The 24271-nt window shown below is 41.0% G+C and overlaps 1 protein-coding gene across 1 annotated transcript in view; it reads right to left on the reverse strand.

The window, feature by feature from the left end:
* The window catches only part of LOC121919162 (spermatogenesis-associated protein 7 homolog), a 106029-nt gene that overhangs the window by 74337 nt on the left and 7421 nt on the right, over positions 1–24271 (reverse strand). Inside the window, exon 2 of the mRNA XM_042445463.1 lies at positions 10481–10555. Within this exon, the coding sequence (XP_042301397.1) occupies positions 10481–10555 (75 nt within the window). The remainder of the gene's footprint in view (positions 1–10480; positions 10556–24271) is intronic.

Below are 24271 nucleotides of genomic sequence, written 5' to 3' on the forward strand. Positions count from 1 at the left end.
TCCATCAGGACTAGCCTGAAGGAAGGAGACTCCGCCCTCCATAACTGCCATCCGCCGGCCTGAGAGGGAGTTCACCAGGCAGGTCCAGCTCCATCAGGACTAGCCTGAAGGAAGGAGACTCCGCCCTCCATAACTGCCATCCGCCGGCCTGAGAGGGAGTTCACCAGGCAGGTCCAGCTCCATCAGGGCCTAGCCTGGAAGAAGGAAGAGCCCTCCCTCCAATCCATCTGCCTTGGTCCAGGCCTCAGAGGGAGAGAAGAACCACTAGACTTCATCCCCTTTCCCTCCACCATTCCCTTCTCCTTTTGTTTCGTGTCTTTTAGATTGTAAGCCTGAGGGCAGGGAACTGTCTGATTAAAAATAATAATTGTAAGCCGCCCTGAGGGCTGAAGGGCAGGATATAAATACCTAAATAAATAAATAAATAAATATTGGTTGTCATTTATAATCCCATTTATAATCTCAAGGCTACAAACTCAGCTGCATTGGGCATGTGTTAATGTTCAGTTTTGAGAACAAATGAACAGTGGTCTATTTTAGAGCTTGGGAAATTTGCCCCCCCCCCTTTTTTTTTTTTGCCTACAACTTGAATCATGGCCAGTGGCTGTACTGGATGGGCTTTATGAGATTTATTGTTCAAAATGTAACTTTTCAAAGCTCTGGTCTGACTTAAGGAAGGGAAGATGTATTCATGGTGTGACGAGCAAATTATTCAGTGTGTAGGCCATCTCTTTTTCAAATGGGTTCAACCACAGAGCTATCATCTCCCATTTCAACATTAATCTATGGTTGTTTTAAAAATCTGCATGGCACCTGCATATGCATGGCACCATGCTGGGAATCTGAACAGAATTTTCTCTCAGTACTTAAAGCTACTCAGTAGTACTATTTATCTTGAGACATCAGTCTACGTTCATATTATTTTTAATCGAAGAACTATGTCAGATGCATAATCAGGAAGTGTGAAAAATGGTGCATAACTCTGATCCAATTTGCACATTAGTTTGAGAGCTGCAGGTCACATCTTTTCAAGTCAAAACTCATGCAGATCAATCATTCCTAATTTTCATATATTAAAAATATGAAAAGAATAAAAATAGATAAATTCATGTGGTACAATATGGCTTGGCATGAAAAATGGAATATTGTTAGGGGGAAAAAACAGAGTCCCTGAAAGTACAGCGAATATCAGAATCCAGAAGTTTTAAAACAGCCAAACAACACTTAAAATGAGAAAAATTGTGGCAAATTCTAAGGTATATCACAAAATTGCTAACTGGATGTAAGTCAGATTCTGATAAGGTGTGATGGCCATTATCACAAATGCAATCATTATCAAGGACACTAGGTGTTTCTGCAGAATGGGAGAGGCATGCAAAAAGAATTAGATTATGTATATATAGTTGACTAATTGTCCAAATGACTAACAAAGAAGATTTCATGTTTGGAAGACTGAGAGCTACAGCCAATTGTTAGTTCCAAGTAAAGTAGACCAACTGAATAAATACATAGTTTTTTGAGGCTTTTTCAGGCTATGCAGCCATGTTCTATAAGAGTTTATTCCTGACGTTTCGCCAGCATCTGTGGCTGGCATCTTCAGAGAATTCTATGGATGCCGGCCATGAAAGCCTTTGACTTCATACTGAATAAATAAAATTTACATCAGTGTTGCCTTATCAAGTTCCCATTGATTCAATGATGTATTCTACTTGAGAGAATAATTGGATTTAGGCCTGAATGACTACAATCAATATAGCTCTTACTTTAGAATGCCCAACACAAAGAAAATATGAATCCTGGTACTCTTTTTGGTTTTGAACCTGTTTCTTTCACTGCCCCGTCCCAGATTCATCCCTTCTCACTTGCTGCCCCTCACTCCAGGAAACTCCTTCCCCACGAGTACGGGTCTTCATTCTCTAACCAGTTTCAAAACTGAGTTGAAGACCATCCTGTTCAGAGAAGCATTCCCAGGCATTGCGTGACTATCATCTACACTGCTGAACTCTTCCAAACCTGCAACTTGTTCTCCTGATCCAATTCCTACTCATCTTCTAATTTCTATAGCTCCCTCTTTTCTGCCCTCGCTTCTCTATATATTTAATCTCTCTCTCTACGGGCTCTTTCCCTATGGTCTTTAAACATGCTTTTGTTTCCCCTATTCTGAAAAAACCTTCTCTTGACCCCTCTTCTTTGTTTAGCTATCATCTGATTTCTCTTCCTTTTCTTTCTAAGGTTTTGGAACGGGTTGTTTACTCTCGCTGTCTTGAGTTTCTTGAAACCAACTCCATTCTCGATCCCTTTCAGTCCGGTTTCCACCCATGGCATTCTACAGAGAAGGCTCTCGCTAAGATCTTGGATGATCTTTTATGGGCCAAGGCTAATGGCCTTTACTCTGTTCTCATTTTTCTTGATTTGTCGGTGGTCATTGACACCATTGATCACTCTTTTAGTTGATATACTTTCTGACCTTGGGTTCTCAGACCCTGTTCTTGACTGGCTTAGATTTTATTTGTCAGATAGATCTTTTGCAGTGGTCACAGATGGTCAGGCTTCGTCTTCTGTTCTGTTATCTGTTGGAGTTCCCCAGGATTCTGTTTTGGGTCCCCTTCTGTTTTACACATTGTCCATAGGAAAACTCATTAGTTCTTTTGGCTTTTCCTATCATTTGTATGCCGATGACACTCAGCTGTATCTTTCCACCCCTGACCTTTCTCCGGGTCTTGAACAGCAAGTTTCATCTTGTCTTATAGCTGTCTCTCAGTGAATGCAGCATTGACGCTTGAAGCTCAATATGTCCAAAACAGAACTTCTCATTTTCCCACCCAGGTCTACTCTTCGACACTCCTTTTCTGTTTCTGTTGGTGACATTTCTGTTCGACCAGTCCAGGAAGCCCGTAGTCTTAGTTTGATTTTTGATTTTTTTTCTGTCATGTATCCCCCAGATCCAGACCACAGCTAAGGCATGTAGATTCTTTTTATACAATATTGCCAAAATCCAACCATTTCTCTCTGCCTTTACTGCCAAGATTCTGGTCCATGCGCTAGTAGTTTCGCATCTTGATTTCTGTAACATCCTTCTGGCACGGCTTCCTCTTTCTCACCTCTGTCCTTTAATTTCTGTCCAGCATTCAGCTGCACACATTATTACATCCGCCCACTGCTCCGACCATATCTCTCCTTTGTTGTCATCCCTTCACTGGCTCCACCTCCCTTTCCTGTTGTTGACTTTTAAAGCCCTGCATGGGCTGGCCCCTCCTTATTTATCAGACCTTCTGTCTCCTCACCTTCCCACTCGTACCCTCCATTCTGGTAGTCAAGGTCTGCTGTCTCAGCCTTGGATTTTCACTGCCCCTCACTCCTGGAACCTCCTTCCCCCACTAGTATGGGTCTTCTTTCTCTAACCAGTTTCAAAACTGAGTTAAAGACCATCCTGTTCAGGGAAGCGTTCCCAGGCATTGCGTGACTATAATCTGTTATTTGACATTTTTAATTTATTGCTTGCCTTACTTTATTGAACCCTTTCCTGTATTGTTATGTATTATTTATATGTATTATGCTATCATTTTTTGGATTGTATGCCATGGGCAGGTTTACTTTTATCTATTTTATTGTTTGTATGTACATAGCTGTGTGAATCTACAGCGCTATATAAATAAAGCATAATAATAATAATAATAATAATAATAATGAACCAATATACAAACCTAACCAAAAGACCTTTGAAATTTGCACTTCTGATATTTTTTCAATAGAGTTGCTGATTTTAAAATTGCATATAAAGATGCCACAATTAAAAAAAAGGAAGTAATGTGATTGCTGCCATTACTATAGGTCCAAGACTACTAATCCTAGAAATCTGAAAATGGAATGAACACTAATACAAAGGTGGATCCTGGCGGTATACATCTCACATTTATGTTAGATAAATAAGATCTATCTGCATCCTGCAATGCCATCTTAGTTGCCAGAACTTCCCTGTCAGAGAAGACAAAATTGGACAAGCTTAATTTCTCCCAGAGCACTCTCCCTCCCTCCCATGCGCTGGTTTACTCAGGTGTAAAATGGCATGCGCGTGGGGGGGGGAGGTGTCCAGAGCATCTTCCCTCCTGCATGCTGGTTTATTCAGAGCTCAACCCCCCCCCCCCAGTGGTGCCACTGGCTGGGCCTCCAAACCCTCCAAACAATTCCGGTAGAGAAAAGGAAATAGGAAGGGAGATGAGCAGAGAGAAAGCAAGTGAGAAAGAGAAGAGAAAGCAGGGATACAGAAGGGCAACTGTGGTTAAGAGAAAGGGGTTCCTAACTCATGTGAAGGTCAGACTATTAAAAATAACTTTTAAGGCATCATATTAGGAAAATTGCTTTTAACTAGACATACATTAAGTAAAACATAGAAAAACATACGCATTCCAAGAACTTCACACACAAAGTGTACACATTTTCATGCAAACTTAAACAAGAATTCCATATAAACCAAATTTAAGATTACCAAAAAAAAATTAACATGAAAGATGAACGAAACTTCACATTAAAAACATGAGAAATAAATTGATAGATTTGTTCCATCCCTAAATTACTGAATCAATCCAATGGTGATAGGAAGCAGCCTTCCAGCATTTCCAGATATACCTATCTGTACACTTACCACTGAAAACTTGAGGTTAGCATGAGGTGGGAATTTATATGCATGTAATGCTCTGCTCTGTTATAGTCTTTTCTATGCCTGCCTTCTCAGTAATAGATAATATTATTTTCTACAAAGTATTTCTTTTCTTCTCTTTGAAATGGACCACATTGATGAAATCAGCTTTCAAGAGCACAGAGAGTAATAAACTACCAGCAGTAAAAAGTATCAATAGCTATCTCAGACAATTGTGCTATTACAACTGCAACTTTCTAATTACTAGTTTACTCTTATATCTGCAATCTAAAGTGAAATAGTTGCATTCAGCCTATTATTTTTTTGAATAAATCATATCTGAAGTTGCAAATTTTCTGTCATAAATCTGAAAGAAGCAATAATAGTGCTTGACTGATGCACAAGTAAGGGCAATGAAGATCTCTCTACCATTTGGCTGGTGAGTCAAAATGTATGAGTTCAAAGGCACCAGGGATATCACCTTCTCAGGCTTGTAGCAAACAACAAAACGGCTACCAGTTCTTTATTTAGTTAAGTGGAGAAGTGGCCTCAAGACAGAAGTCCTGTTGACTCATTCTGTTATTGGGGGTGGGGGGTGGGGGTGGGGAGACTTACATGAGTGTTATGGTTCTTAGAGATTATGTGGGTGTGATCCCCCCATAAGTCCACATACGCAAAGCCCCCCTTCTCTTACTGTTATAATCTGACTGTTGTACAGCACATGAACTCAAAGTCTTGGTGCTTGTTATGCAGTAGGTTCCAGTGTAACTATGCTACAGTATATTTACGCTACATTAAAGGTGTACATTGGGGCTGCGGTGGCTCAGTGGTTAAGATGCTAACTCTGATGATTGCAAGATCAACAGATTGGCAGTTTGAGGCAAAAGTGCCACGTGAGCTCCCATCACTTGTCCCAGCTTCTCGGGTCCGACACATTGCGCGGGTAATGCCCTCGGTGTGGTCTTTAGCTCGGATCAGGAAAATCCATGGGCTGAGGTTCTTGGAACCTCGGCTCTCTCAACCCGTCCTTGACAGGGTCACACTTCACCTGAAGGACAAAGTTCGCAGCCTAGGAGTACTTCTGGATTCGTCCCTGCAGTTGACATCTCAAGTAGATGCGACGGCCAGAAGTGGTTGCTATCAACTTCAGTTGATATGCCAACTGCGACCCTACCTGGACCAAAGGGACCTTGAAACAGTGGTACACGCACTGGTAACCTCTTGTCTAGACTTCTGTAATGCGCTCTACATGGGGCTACCCTTGTACCAAGTTCAGAAGCTCCAATTAGTACAAAATATGGCAGCCAGACTGGTCACCAGCTCTTCAAGATTTGACCATCTAACACCTATATTGAAAGATCTTCACTGGCTCCCTATTAGCTTCCGGGCACAATACAAGGTGTTGGTTATGACCTATAAAGCCCTATATGGCTTGGGTCCGACTTACTTACAGGACCACCTCTCCCCATACAATCCGACCTGCACCCTTAGAACATTGGGTAAGAATTTATTGGAAACGATGAACCCCAAATATGCTTCCACTTCACAAAGAGCCTTTTCAATAAGGACTCCGAGATTGTGGAATAGCCTTCCTGAGGACATCCGTTCGGCATCCTCATTGGAGATATTCAGGAAAGCAGTTAAAACTGAACTATTTCACCAAGCATACCCAGATACGATGTAAGATAATGACTGACATGCCCCTTGAATGAGATGCTGCTTTATTTTCCCATTATATTGTATTGAGTATTGTATTGCTGTTTGTAATTAGTACTGTAGTTAACATGCTGGATTTTAATGTTAATAATTGAGTCAGAGAATTTTAATTTATACACTGTGATTTTATTTCGTCTGTAACCCCGCTTCGATCCAACCGGGAGAGGCGGGGAAACATAAATAAAATTATTATTATTATTATTATTATTATTATTATTATTATTATTATTATTCTGCCAACCTAACAGTTTGAAAGCATGTAAAAGTTCAAGTAGATAAATAAGTACTACTTCAGTGGGAAGGTAACAGAGTTCTGTGCAATCATGCTGGCCACATGACCACAGAGTTGTTTTTGACAATGCTGGCTCTTCGACTTAGTAATGGAGATGAACACCACCCCATACAGTTGGAAATGACTTGACAACCTTATCAAAGGGGAAACCTTTACCTTTAAAGGTGTATAGTACATGTGAGCAACATGCAGCCCTCCTACCCCTATTTTGGAGCCCTCCAAGATAAACTAAAATAAAGGCAAGCTGCTGTTGAAATTTGGTGGCATAAGATAGTGCTACCATTGTTTTCTGCTGCAGCTCGGCAGAAAACCACAGCCAGAGTAGATACTGAGAAGCTGCAGTACGGGCTGCAGAGCAGAAGATGGAAGGGGAGAACTCTATACAGCAGATCCAGCTGCTGGCAGCAATGGGCATGTGGAGTCTCTGGCATTTCCCTACAGCCTCCTCCACATACTCCTCCTCTTCCCTGGGCAGAGCAGGGACAGAAAAAGCATCAGTCAATATCAGTATCCTCCCTCCTGTCTTGTTAGCTGCTGCATCCTCCTCCTCCTGCTTTTTACATACTGACTCCTATTTAAGTTAATATGCCTATTTTTACCTCCCAAGTGAATAATGAAGGATCTAATTCAGTCACTCTCCCCAACATTGTCATAAGGGTGCACAGAGCTACTTAGAATTAGTAGACTACACCAGACACCCCCTCCCCCCATTATGGCTGATTTATGTTCACAGTTCTGGTATTTTATTTTATTTGAGTTTTAGAATTAATTTAGAATGGTTTTAATTTTCTTAGTGAGTTTACTACATTGCATATAATCCACCAGTTAATTTCATCTCAGTAAAATTAATTTTTGAAATTTAATGGAAGTCACAATGGTCCAAAACAGATGGGCCAAAAAACGCGATCTGTGGCCTTGCCAGCACGATTTGCACCTGAGCTGTGAAAACCACACTTGCCTGACCACAATCGAGACTGCTCCTGCAGTTTTGAACCAGGCTGGCAAAAGGAGCAGAATTTAGTCACTCCTTTTTGGTTTGGTACTTTGGGAAAGACAAAGGTCTAGTGCGGTTTCCCTCCATGTTTGGGGTGTGCATCATCTAAATGCTATGCCCTGAATGCAGCCAGAAACCGTGTTTTCTGGCCCATCTGTTTCAGGCCAATGTTAAAGCTATGTACAACCAGCATATTTTGATCCCCCCCCCCCCAAGATGGGGAAAAGTTGCAAGAGGTTGAAGGTTTGCATGGGTCAACCTGGATTGAATGAATGTCACTGGATGGGCATTAAAACTGATTTTCTCTGCATGGTGACATAGTTTGGTCGCCATGCAGAGACTCTATGTTTGGATAGTGGAAGATCATAATGCCAAGTGCGGTGATATTAATGAATCATCAGTATTTCCCCCTAATTTTTATTTTACAGAAGTTATCAGTGTGAGGACCCAGAAGTCTCAGCATACATTAATTAAACCATTAATTTATTAGACCTATAGCTTTCCCATCTCATTCCATCACTATTCTTTTCTATCTCTATATGTCCAAAGCAGGCATGAACACTGCTTTTAGAAGCTGCGTAGACTTGGGCTGCTGTCACAAATCATGTGAGAAAGAAGAATCCAAAGTTGAGAATCAACACTGAAAATCAAACTGAAGACGAATGTTCTAACTTGATGCAGAGATGAACTGCTCAAGAATGTGTACTTGGTTTATCATAATGTTCATGTAGGCTTTTATGTATGCTGGACAAAGACTGTTAAAAGCATTGTATGTCCATGCCCTTGAAGTCTTGATACTAGGCTACTGCAGCATATGGTGCATGGGACTGCTCTTGAAGATAGCTCAGGAAACAGATTATTCAGAACAAAGTTGGAAGACTGCTGAGAAGGGCCAGTTAGTGAGATCTTGCCAGGACTAAACCTGACTCCCAGTTCACTTCTCAAATGAAGGTGCTGGAGCCTACCTTTAAAGCCCCATAAAGCCTAGGGCTCACTTACCGTGTGGCATTCGTTGCACTGCCTTCTTTCACAAAAGTTCATCCAGTCACTAAGATCACCAACAGATGTTCTCTTATTACCACTGTCACCACCTAAGATATGATGGGTAGTACTAAGGGAGAAGAGGGTCTTTATAATGGTGATATCTTGATCCTGTAATGCTTTCCTTAGAAGGGATCATGCAGTATCTTTCAGAAGCCAGGCAAAAACCTTTTATTATTCTCCTCACTTTTCAATTCTTTTAGTACTTTTTAATTCACTGTATTTGTGAATGTTTTAGCTTTCTCTTTTTTCAATGACTGAACTGTGGTTTTAGCTATTATTGTCATTTTGGCATTGATTTTTAGGGATTGAATTACTGTCTTATCTTGTTGCAGTCCACCTTGAGCATATTTATACTGGTGGTTAAAGGATATATGTGGTTCATTCCTCTATATAGCTGCTCATATGTGTATGCTCAGATATATGGACATATACAGACATTAATTTCCACCTTGAAATTAAACTCTAGAAGCAATAAAGTGCACTGTCTCCCTCACTTTTTGTAAACCATTTCTATTTTATAGGCATTTTTGGAATGTTGCCTGATCAGGATATCAAATCTAAGTAACATTTTACCAAGAATGTAATAATCAGGAATTTATTTCTGAACAGCCTCTAAATACTAGAGTCCAAACTCTTGCTTTAAATAAGGGGTGGGGAAAGTGTAGGGCTGTTTTTGTGCCTGCCAGATGGTCCTTGGAGAGGCATAAACATATATATTTTTTTTACAAATGTCTTTGCTCCAAAATGCCATCCAAAAGCCTTCTAGGGGTGTGGAGGGCATTTCCATTTTCCTAAAAAGATCCAGGAAAGCCCCCCAAACATACTGAAAATGCACCCTTGGTTTCCTAGAGGGTAGTTTGGAGCAAAAGGTTGTGTTGTTTTGCAGGGTGTGTGCAGCTGTCAGGAGCTACATCATGCATCTTGCCCAGTATGGGTTTAAGTATTACTACAGAATTGTGAGATGTATCTGGGTTTAATGTCTTATGCCATACTGAGGAGTAATGATGGGACATGCAGTGAGGTGTGAGGAATTGTTAATCACATTCCTCTGTGCTGAAAAAAACAGAGAGAAAGGAATTGTGCTTGACTGGAAACTACCCAAGGTTATTTTCCTGGGGATGCAAGCAGAAGAAATAAGCAGGGAGGTTATGGGAAATGAGAGGAATAAAGTTGTTTTGCTTTTTAACGAATGAGAAAATAGTCTGTCAATGATTTGAAATTGTGTGTATTTTGATTATGTGCTGCTAATGCTTGCTGTTTAGTTCTGACCAAATATGTTTCTGGTATAAAACTCTGGTTACTGAATAAGAGTTTTCTGGATTTTACTACTGAAGCCTGAATTTCTGAACTAAGGGAGTCAATGGACTTCACAGCAGTCCTCCAAGGTGTCTTGAGGGGCTAATGTGGCACCTAACTCTTTTCTGGTTGTCCATCCCTGTTTTACAGCTTCCTGTAACTTTCACTTGCCTGTTTGTACAATGCCATTATTTATCTAGTTTTCACTTGTATAATAAAGTATGTCCCCCAGATGCTATGAGAATTGCAAACCATCTCTTTAAAAAACATTATCACCAAACCTTTGAAAAACCTGGTGTGTGTGTGTTCAAAAAAAATTGAATGGAAACTTTACTGGCCAAAGATTATAAATATTCAGAGCCCTCATAAGTATCCCAAGTTAGGCAAATTACACCAGCATTTCTGTAGTCCTTGCACACATTTCTCCTGTATTTCAGAAATACAAGTAGAATGCATTGCCCTTGTGAAGATATTTGTTTATTTATGCTATTTTAATACTTACGGCTACTTTTGATACTCATGTGCCCTCTGAAAGGTCCCATCAAGGAATACTTGGGAATCATGGCTATCTGCAATGCTTGCGTGGGGAAGAAAAAAAAGGCAGACATGAGTAGAAAATATTAATATTTACTATTGTGATAACTTTTGGTCAGATCCTGAATAGCATTCAAGAAAACAGTACCACCCAGTGGATGTGGGCCTAAATCCAATGGCTAGTCCCAACAAAGGCAGAACCACAGAATCAGTGAGGTTTACCTATGTGTTGACTCACCAGTCAACAATCTATTCTTCACTTGACACCAACTGGTAAGATTCAGGCCATGTTCTGTGCAGAAGGCTGAGATTCTAAGTATCTAGATAAGAAAGCCAAAATATATACAGTACATGGGTACCTCTCCCCATATCAGGAGTGGCAAGCGTGTAGTCTGCAGGCCAGTATGTCCCCCCCAAAAATATTTTATGGCACCCAAAGCTCTCCATGTGATTTGTTTAATTGTTTTGTGGGACAGCATTTCAAATAGCTTCAAGTATCTGGTAGTCTAAGATTTTCTTCCTGAAAAAACACATTTTATTTTGGTGATTCACATGATGTTCATCCCAAACTATTTCCTGGGAACTTCAGGGATTGTCAAGGACTTTTCATTCCTACTTCCAGGTTATTTTAAATGAACCCAATATTTTTCTGAAAGGAAATGGATCTCTACTTGGCTGTCTAGCTTAGATGGCTGCCACCAGTAAATATAGCTATTGTTTCTAGGATACAGATTTGACAGAGATCAAGTGATGGTAAAAGGAATGTTTGCACCTAAATAAAATGATCCTAATTTTAACTAGTGAAATATTGCTAAAGCACTTTAGCATTTTGATTCTAACTCCTGAATAATAATAAAGACAGCTCAGTGGAAATTGGTGAAAATCAATTTCTGAAATGTGGCATAAGTCTTTGGAATGCCCTCCTTAGAGAGGCCAGGATGGTCTCACCCCTGCTCTCCTTTCAATGCAAATCAAAACATTTCTGTACTATCAGGCTTTTATAAACTAATTAGGGCTGGGTTTTAATGTTGTGCAGTTCTGTTTTAAGGTTGATAAAGCCAATGTGATATATTGGTTTGAGCACTGGACTACTTCTCTGGAGATCAGGGTTCAATTCCCCACTTGGCCATAAAAACCCACCGGGTGACCCTGGGTGAGTCACCCACTCTCAGCCACAGAAAACCTTATTATAGATTTGCCTTAGGTTCACCATAAATCAGAAATGATTTGGAAGCACACAAGAACAATATAGGAGTTTATCACATGCAAAAATAAAGTGACATACCCATACCAGGTACCTTCATCCCTAGTCAAACTTTGATATCAACTTAATATCCAAAGGGATGTTTGGTTATGTAGCAACTGCAGGTGCCCGAATGAGAGGGCAATGGCCCAACCAAATAAGGAGATTTGGCAGACTTGACTTGGAAGCACTAGCACACGTAGACAGGATTGGTCCTGTGAGGCTGGAATCTGCATAATCCCTTAAGACAATTGTGTGATGGAGGGCAATGCACCAGGAACTTGCCAAAAGGTTGGGAATCAAAGGACTCTTCCTTCTAGAGACGATGCCTTTTTGTGTTGATTGCCCTGCTATTTCCCCCAAACCTATGGACATTCTTCCTCCTGGAACAATCCTTTCAACTCCTGAGGAACTGCTAGTTTTTTTTGTAGGATTTTCAGGCTATGTGGCCATGTTTTCAAATACTTTATTCCTGATGTTTTGCCAGCATCTGTGCCTGGCATCTTCAGAGAATGCTTCAGGACCTTTTTCTCCCTATAAATATGCCTGTTTGGGGAAGCCCCAATTCAGTCTTGGTTGAACACAGACAGACACCCTGTCCATTTCCCCTTGACTCCTTGGCACAATGCATGCTGAGCCAGAATCATCCATTGTACCCCCAATCGGAGCACCATGCCTGAATCTGCTAATGTATCTGTTAAAACCTTCTGAAATTGTTATCAGCTATCACCTTTGATACCATTAGCTCTTGTGTGCATGAGTGAGTGAGTGCCTTTGTGTGAAAGTAGATTTCCCTCGCTGGTATAAATAAACTAATTTGGAATCTGCTGTCAGGACTTCTGGGTTTGGAACTGATATACATAGGCTGAAATCCCAGCTTTTAAGTCGCTGATTCCTATTGAGCTAAATCCATTCCTTCATTGAAGTCAATTGTGGGTGCCCTCCCGGGACCTCAACATTTTGGATAACACTATCCAAAGTGCTCAAACTATTTTGCAGTTTGTGTTCAGCACCTTGGGCAGCTCCTTTAAAGCTTGGAGCAGCTTTGCTGCTCCACTGATATGGAAGCTACTAGCTGGTCTAGCTAGCTAATGTGAAGAAGGCCATGTATAAAGCTCTTCACATAGAGGAATGTCTTTTATAGAGTAGCTATAGTTATGGTAATAAAGCTGGAAGATATTTTCTTGAGGAATCAATTCATCCCTCAAAGAATTAAGGCTTTTTTTTTAAAGGGGCAGTCAAATTCACTGATCACAAATCAGATCCCAAGGCATGTGGGCAGCAATTTTCAGAACATATGAGTGCAGGTCTGGGCTATAATTAGGTGATGGACAAGAGATTTTATTCACTGCGGTGTGTTTCACAGCCCTTTCATGCTGACAAATTATACTGGAGAAATAAGCTCCATTTTGAAAATTGTGTTTTATATGAAGGGCTACTTTCTGGAGCATCTATTAATTTATAAATCCAGGAAGACTGTTAATATTTCTCCTCCCCAAAGTCTTGGAAAATGAGAGGACGATTGTGATTTATTTGGTTATGCTGGATGTAGGGTCCTTTGTTTGGTGCTGAGTCAGCCAAGCTTAGCTGAAAAGTTCAGCGAGTGATTGCCTAAGTAAGACCAGACTGAAAACAGAAATAATAATAAAAAAGGACATTGCTGTGAGGACCCAAGCAATTTAACTAGCTCCCAGCAAGGGAGCAACAATTTTACCTGTGAAGTACAGCAATAAATTTGTAAAGCAGGCAAGTTGCTTGACTAAAATATTGACGCTGTTAAGTGAAGGGAGAAACTTCTGATAAATGGACTGAATTCACAAACCTTGTCATCTTTTTGTTATGCTTTTCATATTATTTTGCTTAGTTACCAGCAGTTGCAACAGACTTTAACATGGCATATTTGATTTACATTCAAATAATTAACTGTATAATGTTGCCTTATCAACTACATTATAGCCTCCAGACCCTTCCCCTTATGTTGATTTTGTACCATGATAGGTTTGGGGAACATACAAAATGTAAAGGTTTCCCCTTTGACAGGGTTCTCAAGTTGTGTCTGCAGATTTTCACACCAGCTGAGAAGCACTGGTAAAATGTTGCTGGATCCTTGAGAAAGCACAAATGTGTGAAAGCCTGGCCCCCCTTCCTCATCACTAGGGAATCATCAGCTCTCTCTCCTGGAATCATTCCAGGAGAGGGAATTTCCTCTGAATGGAAATGGATCCAGCAATGTTTTACCAGTGCTTCTCAGCTGATGTGAAAATCTCCTCTGACTGTAGGGGGTGGTGCTCATTTCCATTACTAAACCATAGAGCCAGCATTGTCAAAGACAACTCTGTGATCATGTGGCCAGCATGACTGCACAGAATGCTGTTACCTTCCCACCAAAGTGATATCTATTTATCTACTCTCAGTTTTACATGCATTTGAACTGCTAGGTTGGCAGAAGCTGGGACTAATGATGGGAGCTCACTCCATCATGCAGCACTTGGGCCTTGAACATATGGCCCTCTAGATACTGAGTTCCAGTTTCCATAAGGCTCATCAGCATAGGCAGTCGCAAGAAATTATGAGGATTGCCATTCGAGTGGATCTGTGACCTAGAAAAAGTCTTATATGAAGCTAGCGCTTCCTCTACAAAACTATCTTTCCTCTCTAACAATTTTGAGGATGCATAGTATACTAGCCCGTTATATAATTTAATAATGGCTGGAATCTGGCTAGTAACATACACGCACATAACTCATGGTTTTGTTATTGTTGTTTTTTGTCCCTTCAAGTTGTTTCTGACTTATGAACCTTACATGCCCATATATCAACCATCAACCATGGAAGACAACCTCATTTTCTTTCCCTCATACCTGAGCAGACCACTTTTTGAGTGGCCTGAGTTGCCTCTACCCTTCATCTCCCTAGTCAGCCTCAGCAGCACCTCCTTGAGAACTACCAGGGTTGCAGGTGGAAGACAGGTGTAAACATGCATATGTGGAGGATTATGATCTGCACATATAGTGCTGGATCTTTACCCTTGACTTTATTTTCATTCCCTATAGATAGGAAAAAAACAGCAACTTTATCCTACCACCTAAAACATTGCTTGAATTGATAAGTGCCCAATCTGATGAACATGTTTCATTGGTTTGTGATACATAAAGTTGTCACCTGATCTGGAGAGTCAGATAGTGCACAGTCTGGTCTATAGGAGGTTTGTGCCATTACACAGACTGCCCTCTCCTCTTTTCTTTTTCTTTCTTTCTTTTTCTTTTTTAAAGAAGAGTTATATATGGACTATAAAGGAGTGGCATTTTCCTGTAATGCAACTTGATTTTGGAACTTCAGTTACCAAAAAATATTCACCATTGTTAATGTCATGCTTTCATGAATTGTGAGGGATGGAAATGCTAAGTGGAAAATCTTACAAAATTATTTTATGCCACAGTTAAAATACTATGGTTTCTTACTTTTGATTACAAATTATGAAACTATAGTAAATGGAATGTAGTGTAAAACTGGGATGGAACTGTTTCTGGCGGGATCATAAAGCAAGTTCTGATACTCATCAAGGACAGAAGATTTTGTACTTTTGAATGAGATCTTCTCTAAGAGGAGACTTGATGTCTACAGTACTTGATAAGTATCATCAGTTCCTTTATGCTTGTCTCAGAAGTGGTTCCATCCTTGGAAATGTCTGGTTGCTCTTCTTCAAGTACAATGAGAAGTGTGTGTTATTGTTATCTTCTCATCTAGTTTCTGCTTCTTTCAGTTATATTTCAGGGACAGTTTTGCACTGGGAGGATGATTTTACACTTAAAAACACAAGAGAAAATTATTTTCCAGAAATGGGTGTCTAATATCCATAAAATAATGGAACACACTAAGAAAGTGAAAACAGACAGTAGATGCGCTAATGGAAAGTTATAAGACACACAGTGTACTTTTCTGGAGCATGATGGCAATGATGCTGATGCTCCAGTATGAGACCAGAATAACAAAGACATTCACTTAAAGGATCATATGTACCAGGTTTTAAAGAAAGCAAATGATAGCTGTAAAGCAACATTAGCAACTGCCTAGGAAAGAAGGAAAAGCTAGAAAGTTTCACCCATATTGTTTTTACAGATTTTCAACATCTCCTTCAGTCTCTCTGACTTCAGTTCAAACATCTCCTGAGCTCTATTCAAGTTAGGATTAACTTGAATGTATGAAGAAGAGGAGCAGGCTAATTAAGAACACTATCTCAAGATCCACTGTGGTACAGGTCCTCAACAATGTATAACAGTAAAAAGTTAAGTCAGGGGCTGTAGGCCACCTCTGTTGTTGAATGTTGAACATAACAGTGCCCCATACCCTCCAACTGTATCTATGGGGGGGCAGTCTTGATTAATCCTCTGTCATCTCATTATTTTCCAACTGCTCTTAAACTATCCCTTCCTTTCATTTTTCCTCTTTGCTCTTGGCTGACATCAGCTGCTGAAAACTGAGTGGCTGTGCAGATGGGCAGCTAAATGCCACCTGTTTTTGTCCCAGAAGGAGGCTGTGGCTACAAGATGTCACGGCCTGTGGAGGGACCAAAAAGAACATGCTTCTGGACAGGTTTTTTTGCATCCCTGAAGGGGCGCCATTGCCATGCTCGTGTGCCATGATGATACCCCTTCTGCATAGCACCGTTTGGACTCTGCACCCGAGGGATGTCATCATGGCATGCTGTGTGTGTACAGGCATGTGCCAAGATGGCACCTGGGCTGCAGAACTAAAGATCAGAGCGTGTGAACGCTCAGTCCTAGTTTAGCCCTAGTTCGCCTGCAGGCCGACACAAAGGATTTTATCGCACTGGCCCTAAAACGGGCCCAGTGTGTTCTAAACGTGTGTGCGCATGCGCACGGAATGGGATGGGGCCAAACCCCCCATTTTATCGCATGCTGGAACACTGCCTTTGCTGCCGGGCGTTCCGGTTGCATTCCAGTTCCGTTCCAGAGGGCACCATTTCTGGGGAAATGGTGCCCTCTGGGACGGAATGGGAATGCAACTGGAATGCCCGGCGGCAAAGGTGGTGTTACAGCGTGCGATAAAATGGGGTTCTGGGCCCCATCCCATTCCATGCGCATGCGCACACGTTTATAACGCACTGGGCCCGTTTTCTGGGCCGTGTGATAAATTTCAAAGTGTCAGTCTGTACAGGCTCTGAGTTCAAGGTACAAAAGTAATGTCCACTCAATTAATTTGGGTGGTGGTGGTAGACAGGAGTGGACAGACTCATACCCTTCTCAATGTGTTGTTGTTAAGTGTCCTTGAGTTGATCCCAACCCATGGCGAATCTGTGGATGATACATCTCCAAGACTCCCTATCTTCCACTGCTCTGCTTAGGTCCTGTAAATTCATGCCTGCAAACTCCTCTCATTTTCCAAGAGTCTATCCAGTTAGCATAAGACCTTCCTCTCTTTCTACATCCCTCCACCTTTCCTAGCATTATGTGTCTTTTCTTCTCATGACATGATCAAAGCACAGCAACTTCATCTTTATCATGTTGGCTCCCAGGGAGATTTCAGACTTGATCTGTTCTAGGACCCATTTGTTTGTCTCAGTAGGCTCAGGCAAAAGCAGACGTCTGCAGCATCACTTGTGTATTCTTCCCCATTAATAATGTTTGCCATCTTGCCCAAACTCTGATGTTGCTTGACCACACATGTCCCAGTTTTTATCTGTGAAATGTTGAAGCCTGTGCTATCCTACCTACCCGCTGTGATTAAGAGGTTTGTCAAGTGCCTTCTCAATCCATCTTGGTTCCAATTTCTTCTTTTCTTTCTGTTTGAGTAGGAATAAGATTTTACATCTCTTTGGTATAATAAAAATATACACTTTTGTCTGCCCCACCTGAAGAACACCAGCTTTAGGTAGGATGGAACACCCCAGGTAGTCCATTCATCAGTATTTAAACTCCACATGATGGCAGAACTAGAGGAACTGATTGCTTTTGTCATGGTCAAAGCACCTCTTAAATATGCCTGCATGCTGTGGGCCTCATTATAGGTGGCACAAAGGAGCAGAATGAAATACCTTTTTCAGTGAAATCAAAAGATGATTTTTAGGGCCTATGACAGCAAAGCACTGCAGAAACAAAGCAGTTCAGCTTTTTTTTCCATTAGCAAAAAATAATGTCAAATAAAATTCTTAACTCTTGGTTCAAATCAGAATAAGGAGAAATAATAAGACAGCATGCAGTATGGATTAATGTAGGGGTGTAGAGGTTTCCAGGGCCACATATACTCCCTCAGAATCTTAGAGAGTGGCACACAGACCGCCCACCTATTATTGGTGTTTCTTTTTTTTAAAAAAGTGAAAATGTTCCCTGCACTCTTGAGAAGTCTAGGAGAAAAATTTTGGCATGTTTCCCCTCTCCATTCCCAGGATTGTTTAAGGCCCAGAAGAGGCCTTTTCTTCAAATAGAAAGTTAAATTTGGGCCAAGGTTTTTAATTTAATGTTTAAATTTAGCTGTACTCTGTTTTAATCTGTTTTAGGGTATTGAACTAGGACTAAAGCATGATATTAAGTAAATAAATGCAGGCATGGGCAGCTATATATTTTTCACATGTTCCAATCTTCCCACCCATGCTTTAGAATATGTTACCAATATAGTATTAGTGTGTCAGCATGATGGGTAAAGAGATGTCTTTAGTCCTTGGTTCTTTCTGTACACAACAAAAGTCTGAACTGAGGTTAAGATTCAGGTCTTAGGACACCCCTGGCTAGATGGAGTGGCTTTGCTACTATACTCCAAATGAGATGAGTCCTTGGTAGGACCAGGATTTTTCCAGAGTCACAACAATCAACACACAAAAAATTAGTACGATCATCCATGACTAAACAAGAATTTAAAACCTTGTCTCCCTGAGTCCTAGTCCAGCACTACACCACACCTGCTCTCGTGTCTTTACCCCTCTTGACTAAATTTTACCTGTCTCAAAAAGACACCAAAATTCAGCCAAACTTTCTTAAATATGAACTTCTGGAGCTATCAACTGCCACCTCCTCCTCCTCTCCTTCCCCCATGATCCACTCAGACTGAAGGGATCAGAGAGGGTTATAGAGAGTCTTCCCTGTCTGCCCCATCATCCCCTAGTTGGATGTTTCAGTCACTCCTTTGGGGAAATTTGTCTAAACAATTTATTTATTGTGGTTCCCTTTTTAAAAGAAGAGGCAAAGCTGCAACTTAAGGTGCGGCAGCCATTTCGATTAAGGACAGCAAGTCAAAAGAACAAAGGTCTGCTGCTTCTGCTCCAGTCTGCCTCTGTTAAAACAAAACAAAATATTAACTGGAGTTCATTCCTCAGAAGAGGAATGTGATTTGAAAAAAGAAATAAAAATTAATAGAAAAATAAAAAAAATGAGGGCCTTTCAGTCGCCTCCAGTCCATATGCCTTTCAGAGAGAGAGAGAAGGTTTGCTGGACTTTCCCCCTTTCCCACTTCCATTCCCTTCTCCTTTTGTATCTTGTCTTTTTAGACTGTAAGCCTGAGGGCAGGGAAATGTCTAATTTAAAACAATGTAAGCTACTCTGATAGCCTTTTGGCTGAGGAGCGGGGTAAAAATATTATAAATAAAATAAAATAAAATATTGCTAGTCCAAGAGTCAGCCATTTCTATGCTGTATAAACCTGCCTGCCAGCAAAATTAATTTTACAGAAAATTCCTTGCTTCGAAATTTCACTTGATGCATATCACTGTTGTTGCTTGACCTTTTTTTTTTTTTTTTTTGCAAAGTTTTGAGCAATTTCCCTTTGGCCATCTCTTTCCTCTCCAAGAAGATCACCATATCTCAAAGGCACTTTGTGTTGTGATTTAAAGACTGAGTGGAATTTGGATATATTTCTGCTTTAAAAGCCAGAAACATGAATTGCTTAATTGAACTGATTAACCAATTAATGGATGGCTAGCAGTTTAAAAATAGACCAGCAATAAATCAGAGCCAAGCCGCCTGTCGTATTACCATTATCAGCCTACAAATTCAGTGCAAACAAAACAAAACAAAACACACACACACCCAGCACACCTCCCAACAGCCTTCATTTAAATTTCGTCAAGGCAAAAACATAGCATGATTTAAACTTTCTCTCTACCAACCCCTAGGTTTTTGTTGTTGTTTGGACAATTGCTCCTATAATCTCTTAACATTGCCCATACTAGCTGGGGCAGTTCTGTTTTAACTATGTTTTAGCTACGCTGTTTTTACTCTATGTTTTAATGCTGCTAGTATTTTACTATTTTTTAACTTTTGTAATCAGTGTTTTAGCTCTTTTTAATATATTGTAACCCACCTTGAATCCTATTGTGGGAGAAAGGCGGAATATAAATACTGGGAAAATAAAATAAAATAAAATAAAATAAAATATACAGCTCTGGAGGGGAGAACCTAACCCATAAGAGATGTTGTTAGACTCAGGCTGTATCTGCGCTACAGAAATAATCCAAGTTCATAGAATCATAGAATCATAGAATTGGAAGAGACCACTAGGGCCATCCAGTCCAACCCCCCTGCCATGCAGGAAATCCAAATCAAAGCATCCCTGACAGATGGCCATCCAGCCTCTGTTTAAAGACCTCCAAGGAAGGAGACTCTATCACCCTCTGAGGGAGTGCATTCCATTGTCGAACAGCCCTAACTGTCAGGAAGTTTCTCCTAATGTTCAGGTGGAATCTCTTTTCCTGCAGCTTGCATCCATTGTTCCGGGTCCTGTTCTCTGGAGCAGCAGTTGACATGGCTTTAACTGTTGTGGCTCAATGCTATGGAATCCTGGGAACTGTAGTTTCTTGCAGCACCATAGCCCTCTGGAAAAGGCTAAACATCTCACAAAAATTGCAAATACCAGAATTCCATAGCATTCCATCTAAGCCTAGCCACCATGGTTAAGAATGGTTGGAAGTTGGTTCAACAACCTCTGAGAGGAGGTCACAGGTTCCCCACTTTTTAAAACAGGCTCATTTCTTAAATGTTTAATAATTGTGCTCCACTTTACTCCCTGCCATTCAAAATGGTTGCGATGTTCATATCCTCCAGTTTTCCTAGTTTGGGAGGAAATTATACTACTATTATACTGCTTTTTCAGTTGCTTTTAAAACTACTATTTTTAAAACTTGTGAAACTCCTCAGCTTACTGCAGTTGCTGAAAACTGAGTTCAAAGAGCAGAAGTAGTTTGCACTCAGTTATGTTGGCAGGGGGGAGGAGAGGAGGGGCAGAATCTTGGCCTTCTTAGTACATTTCAACGAAAAGCATGCTGTAGACTCATGCTTCAGCCTTTCCTAGCTTGCATGCTCTCCCTTATTGTCTGTTCTTCTTTTTATCTTCTTGATCACACTCTGATAATGCTTGCCCACATGTGTCCCATCTGTAAAATGCTGGTGGGTATGGAGGTCATGGCAGGGAAATGGAAAATAAGATTATTTTTCATAGGTGTCCATTAAAGATATAGAACTCACCTGAGGCTCACAAGATGGCAATACTAGAAAATTGCTGCTTTCACAGTCTGCAATACAATTCTTCGCAAAGTGGAAAAATGCCTATGAAAAACCACAGCATTCCCCATTCCCAGTATAGTCCCCCTGAAATGGATGTTGTCAGAAGTCAAAACTGGAAAGGACAATTGTTCACTTAATGGTTGTGAGCAGAGAGAATTTCAGAAAGTGTTGCTTGCTATCTAGTTGTGTGACAAGCAACATCTGCTGAAATTCCTTTTACTCCACAACCGTTAAAGGTTTTCATCCTGGCAACTCTAATTGTCAAATGCCACTTCAAAGTTTACTAACCACAGCCAACTTTGCCATTAGGTAGAGAGAAGCAATTGGTTCAAGTGGCAGATTTGAGATATCATGAATGGCTGTTAATGGTCTAATATGACATTACTCCTACTGTACTATATTTTTATTGCCAGGTATGGAGAGAACTGTCTGTGGGATTTTGTGCTTCACATATCAAAATAACTTGTGCCAAATAGTCTTAGATACTGGCCACCTTGGCTTGCCTCAGGCGGCAATCATTTAGGGCTGTTGTTTTATAAGACTTTAGCCATTTGAGCTGTCCTAGGATATTTTGTTAGGGACAGGGAAAGAGCAGTGACATTTACAAGGCATAGGAGGCTGGGAAGGCAGCTGGAATGCAAGACGGCAGTGAATCAGGTCCGAGGGCCTGTTAATTGCCAGCCCCCATTGTATGTCAATAAGGAACCAAGGATTAGTTGTGCTGCTTGCTCAGCAGTCATCATTGTGTGCTCCACTATTAACACCTGAGGTTTCCACTAATTATTTTCTCCCTCAATTTCAGTGCATGAAGGTGAGAATTACAATCAAAGGATTGCCATTCCAGTATTATGCTAATAAGCTCTGGGCACACAAATATCACACGGTGTACTGGAAAGTTAAAAAGCTTTCCCTTTTATATTATTAATACCCAAGAGACCACTGTACTGTAAAGGCAATGCTTTTTAAAAGCAGGAGGCAAAGGGATTGCTCACCAGACTCAAAGTCACAGGTGTGGCTTTGTGTGATAGGTTAGAAAACAGTTGGGAAAAGATGCTGTTTTTTATTTGATTTATACCCCATTTTCCTTCCAAAATGGGACTCAAGGTAGCTTACAATGAAAGTTAAAACAAAATTGCTAAAACAAGACGAGATTGTTGTTGTTGTTGTGTGTTCAAGCCATTTCTGACTTATGGTGGACCTTAAGATGAACCTATCATGGGGTTTTCTTGACAAGATTTGTTCAGAAGGTTTTCTCCATTGCCTTCCTCTGAGGATGAGAACATTCAACTTGCCCAAGGCCACCCAGTGGGTTTTATGGCTGAGTAGAGAATTGACAAGCTGGAACTGTCCAGAAGAGGGTTACCAAAATAGTAAAATGTCTGAAAGCCATTCCCAATGATGACAGGTTAAGGAGCAAGATATGTTTAGCTTGCCTAAGAGAAGGTTAATGGATTTGAACCACAGGAAAATAGATTCCACCTTAACATTAGGAATATTTTCCTGACAATAAGAGCTGTTTGGAAGTGGAACATGCTGGCTTGGAGAGTGATGGAGTCTTCTTCTTTGGATATTTTTAAGCAGATCCTGGATGTCCATTTGTCAGCAGTGCTTTGATTGTGTCTTCCTGCATGGCAGGGGTTGGACTGGATAGCCCTTGTGGTCTCTTTCAGCTCTATCATTCTATGAATCTGTTTTAAACAACTATGAATTAAAAGCACTTAGTTAGGTATTATTGTCAGCACACCCATATAGCATCTTCAGTTGATTGAAGGTTGAAGGTCTGATTAAGTAGGAAAGACTTTGCAGAGGGAGGACCATCTCAGCCTTTCTTGGGAGAAAGTTCCAGAGCCTAGGAGCAGCCACTGAGAAGTCTCTCACTGTGACAAACAAACCTGGGAGGGTGGTGGGACACTCAGAAAGCCCTCTGCCAAATATCATAATACTTGGGCAGCCTTATTTGCAGAGCTTGGTGGGGTACAGACCACCCAAAAAGGGCTGCCGATGCCTGGTTTTCCACTGGAGAGAAGCCTTAGCTGACAAACGTTGAGGCTTTCCACTGGCAGAAAAAGAACCCGCAAAAAACGGGTTCTTTCTACGCCATGGTGGCGGCGTAACGAGTGTGCCACAGTATGCCACTGGCACACTCATTATGCAAGTGCTGCATGGTGCTGTGCGGATGCTGCGTGGTGCTTGTGTAACAATGGCAGTGCCCATCTGTACAGGGCGCCACCATTTTGATGTGTGAGGGATGAGGGGTGTCTAGAAGTGCCACCCTGAGACACCCCTTGCACATGATGAGTGCGTCCTTTTTGGCCCGTCTGGACTGAGCCATAGTAGGCTTTCAGAGAATCTGTACCTAAGCCATATAGGGCTTAATAGGTCATGACTAGCACTTGGAATTTTGTCCGGAATTGGATCCATAGCCAGGGGTGGTGTTTCAACAAGGGAATGGTTGTTATTGTTACTGCTACTTGTGGGGCAACCACAACTTCCCAGAATACAAAGAAAATAACATTTCCAAGCTATGGCCTGGAGTGCCTGTCTCTTCCTTTGATACACCCCTCATATCAGAATAAGTTTCACAGCAGTGAGCAACATAGCCACATATCTCAGGAAGGTAACAAAGGCTTCTTTGTGAAACATCCACAGTACAGACAGACGTAATAAAACAAACAGTTGCAGGGGAGGTGAGAACAGAAGAACATCTTCTGTTCTGTGATGCTGATTCACCAGAACCAACAGTGAATGATCTTCATTCATTTAACCCCTTTGAGTCATATATGGTTAGGTTTGGAACTGTATGTTTTATGGCTAAAAATTCCATAATACATCCCTATCTCCTATGGTCAGTTACCAAAAAATTACCTTGCATATTGTACAAACCAGATCAAACAGATGTCCCAGGAACAGGCAGAGTGGCTCCCAGTCACATAGATACAATATTTTCAGTCATATAGATAACATTTACATGTTCCTGCCAAAAAGGGAAGTCCACTCTCTTATT

This window comes from Sceloporus undulatus, chromosome 1 (genome assembly GCF_019175285.1).
Source record: "Sceloporus undulatus isolate JIND9_A2432 ecotype Alabama chromosome 1, SceUnd_v1.1, whole genome shotgun sequence".
NCBI classification, from domain to species: domain Eukaryota; kingdom Metazoa; phylum Chordata; class Lepidosauria; order Squamata; family Phrynosomatidae; genus Sceloporus; species Sceloporus undulatus.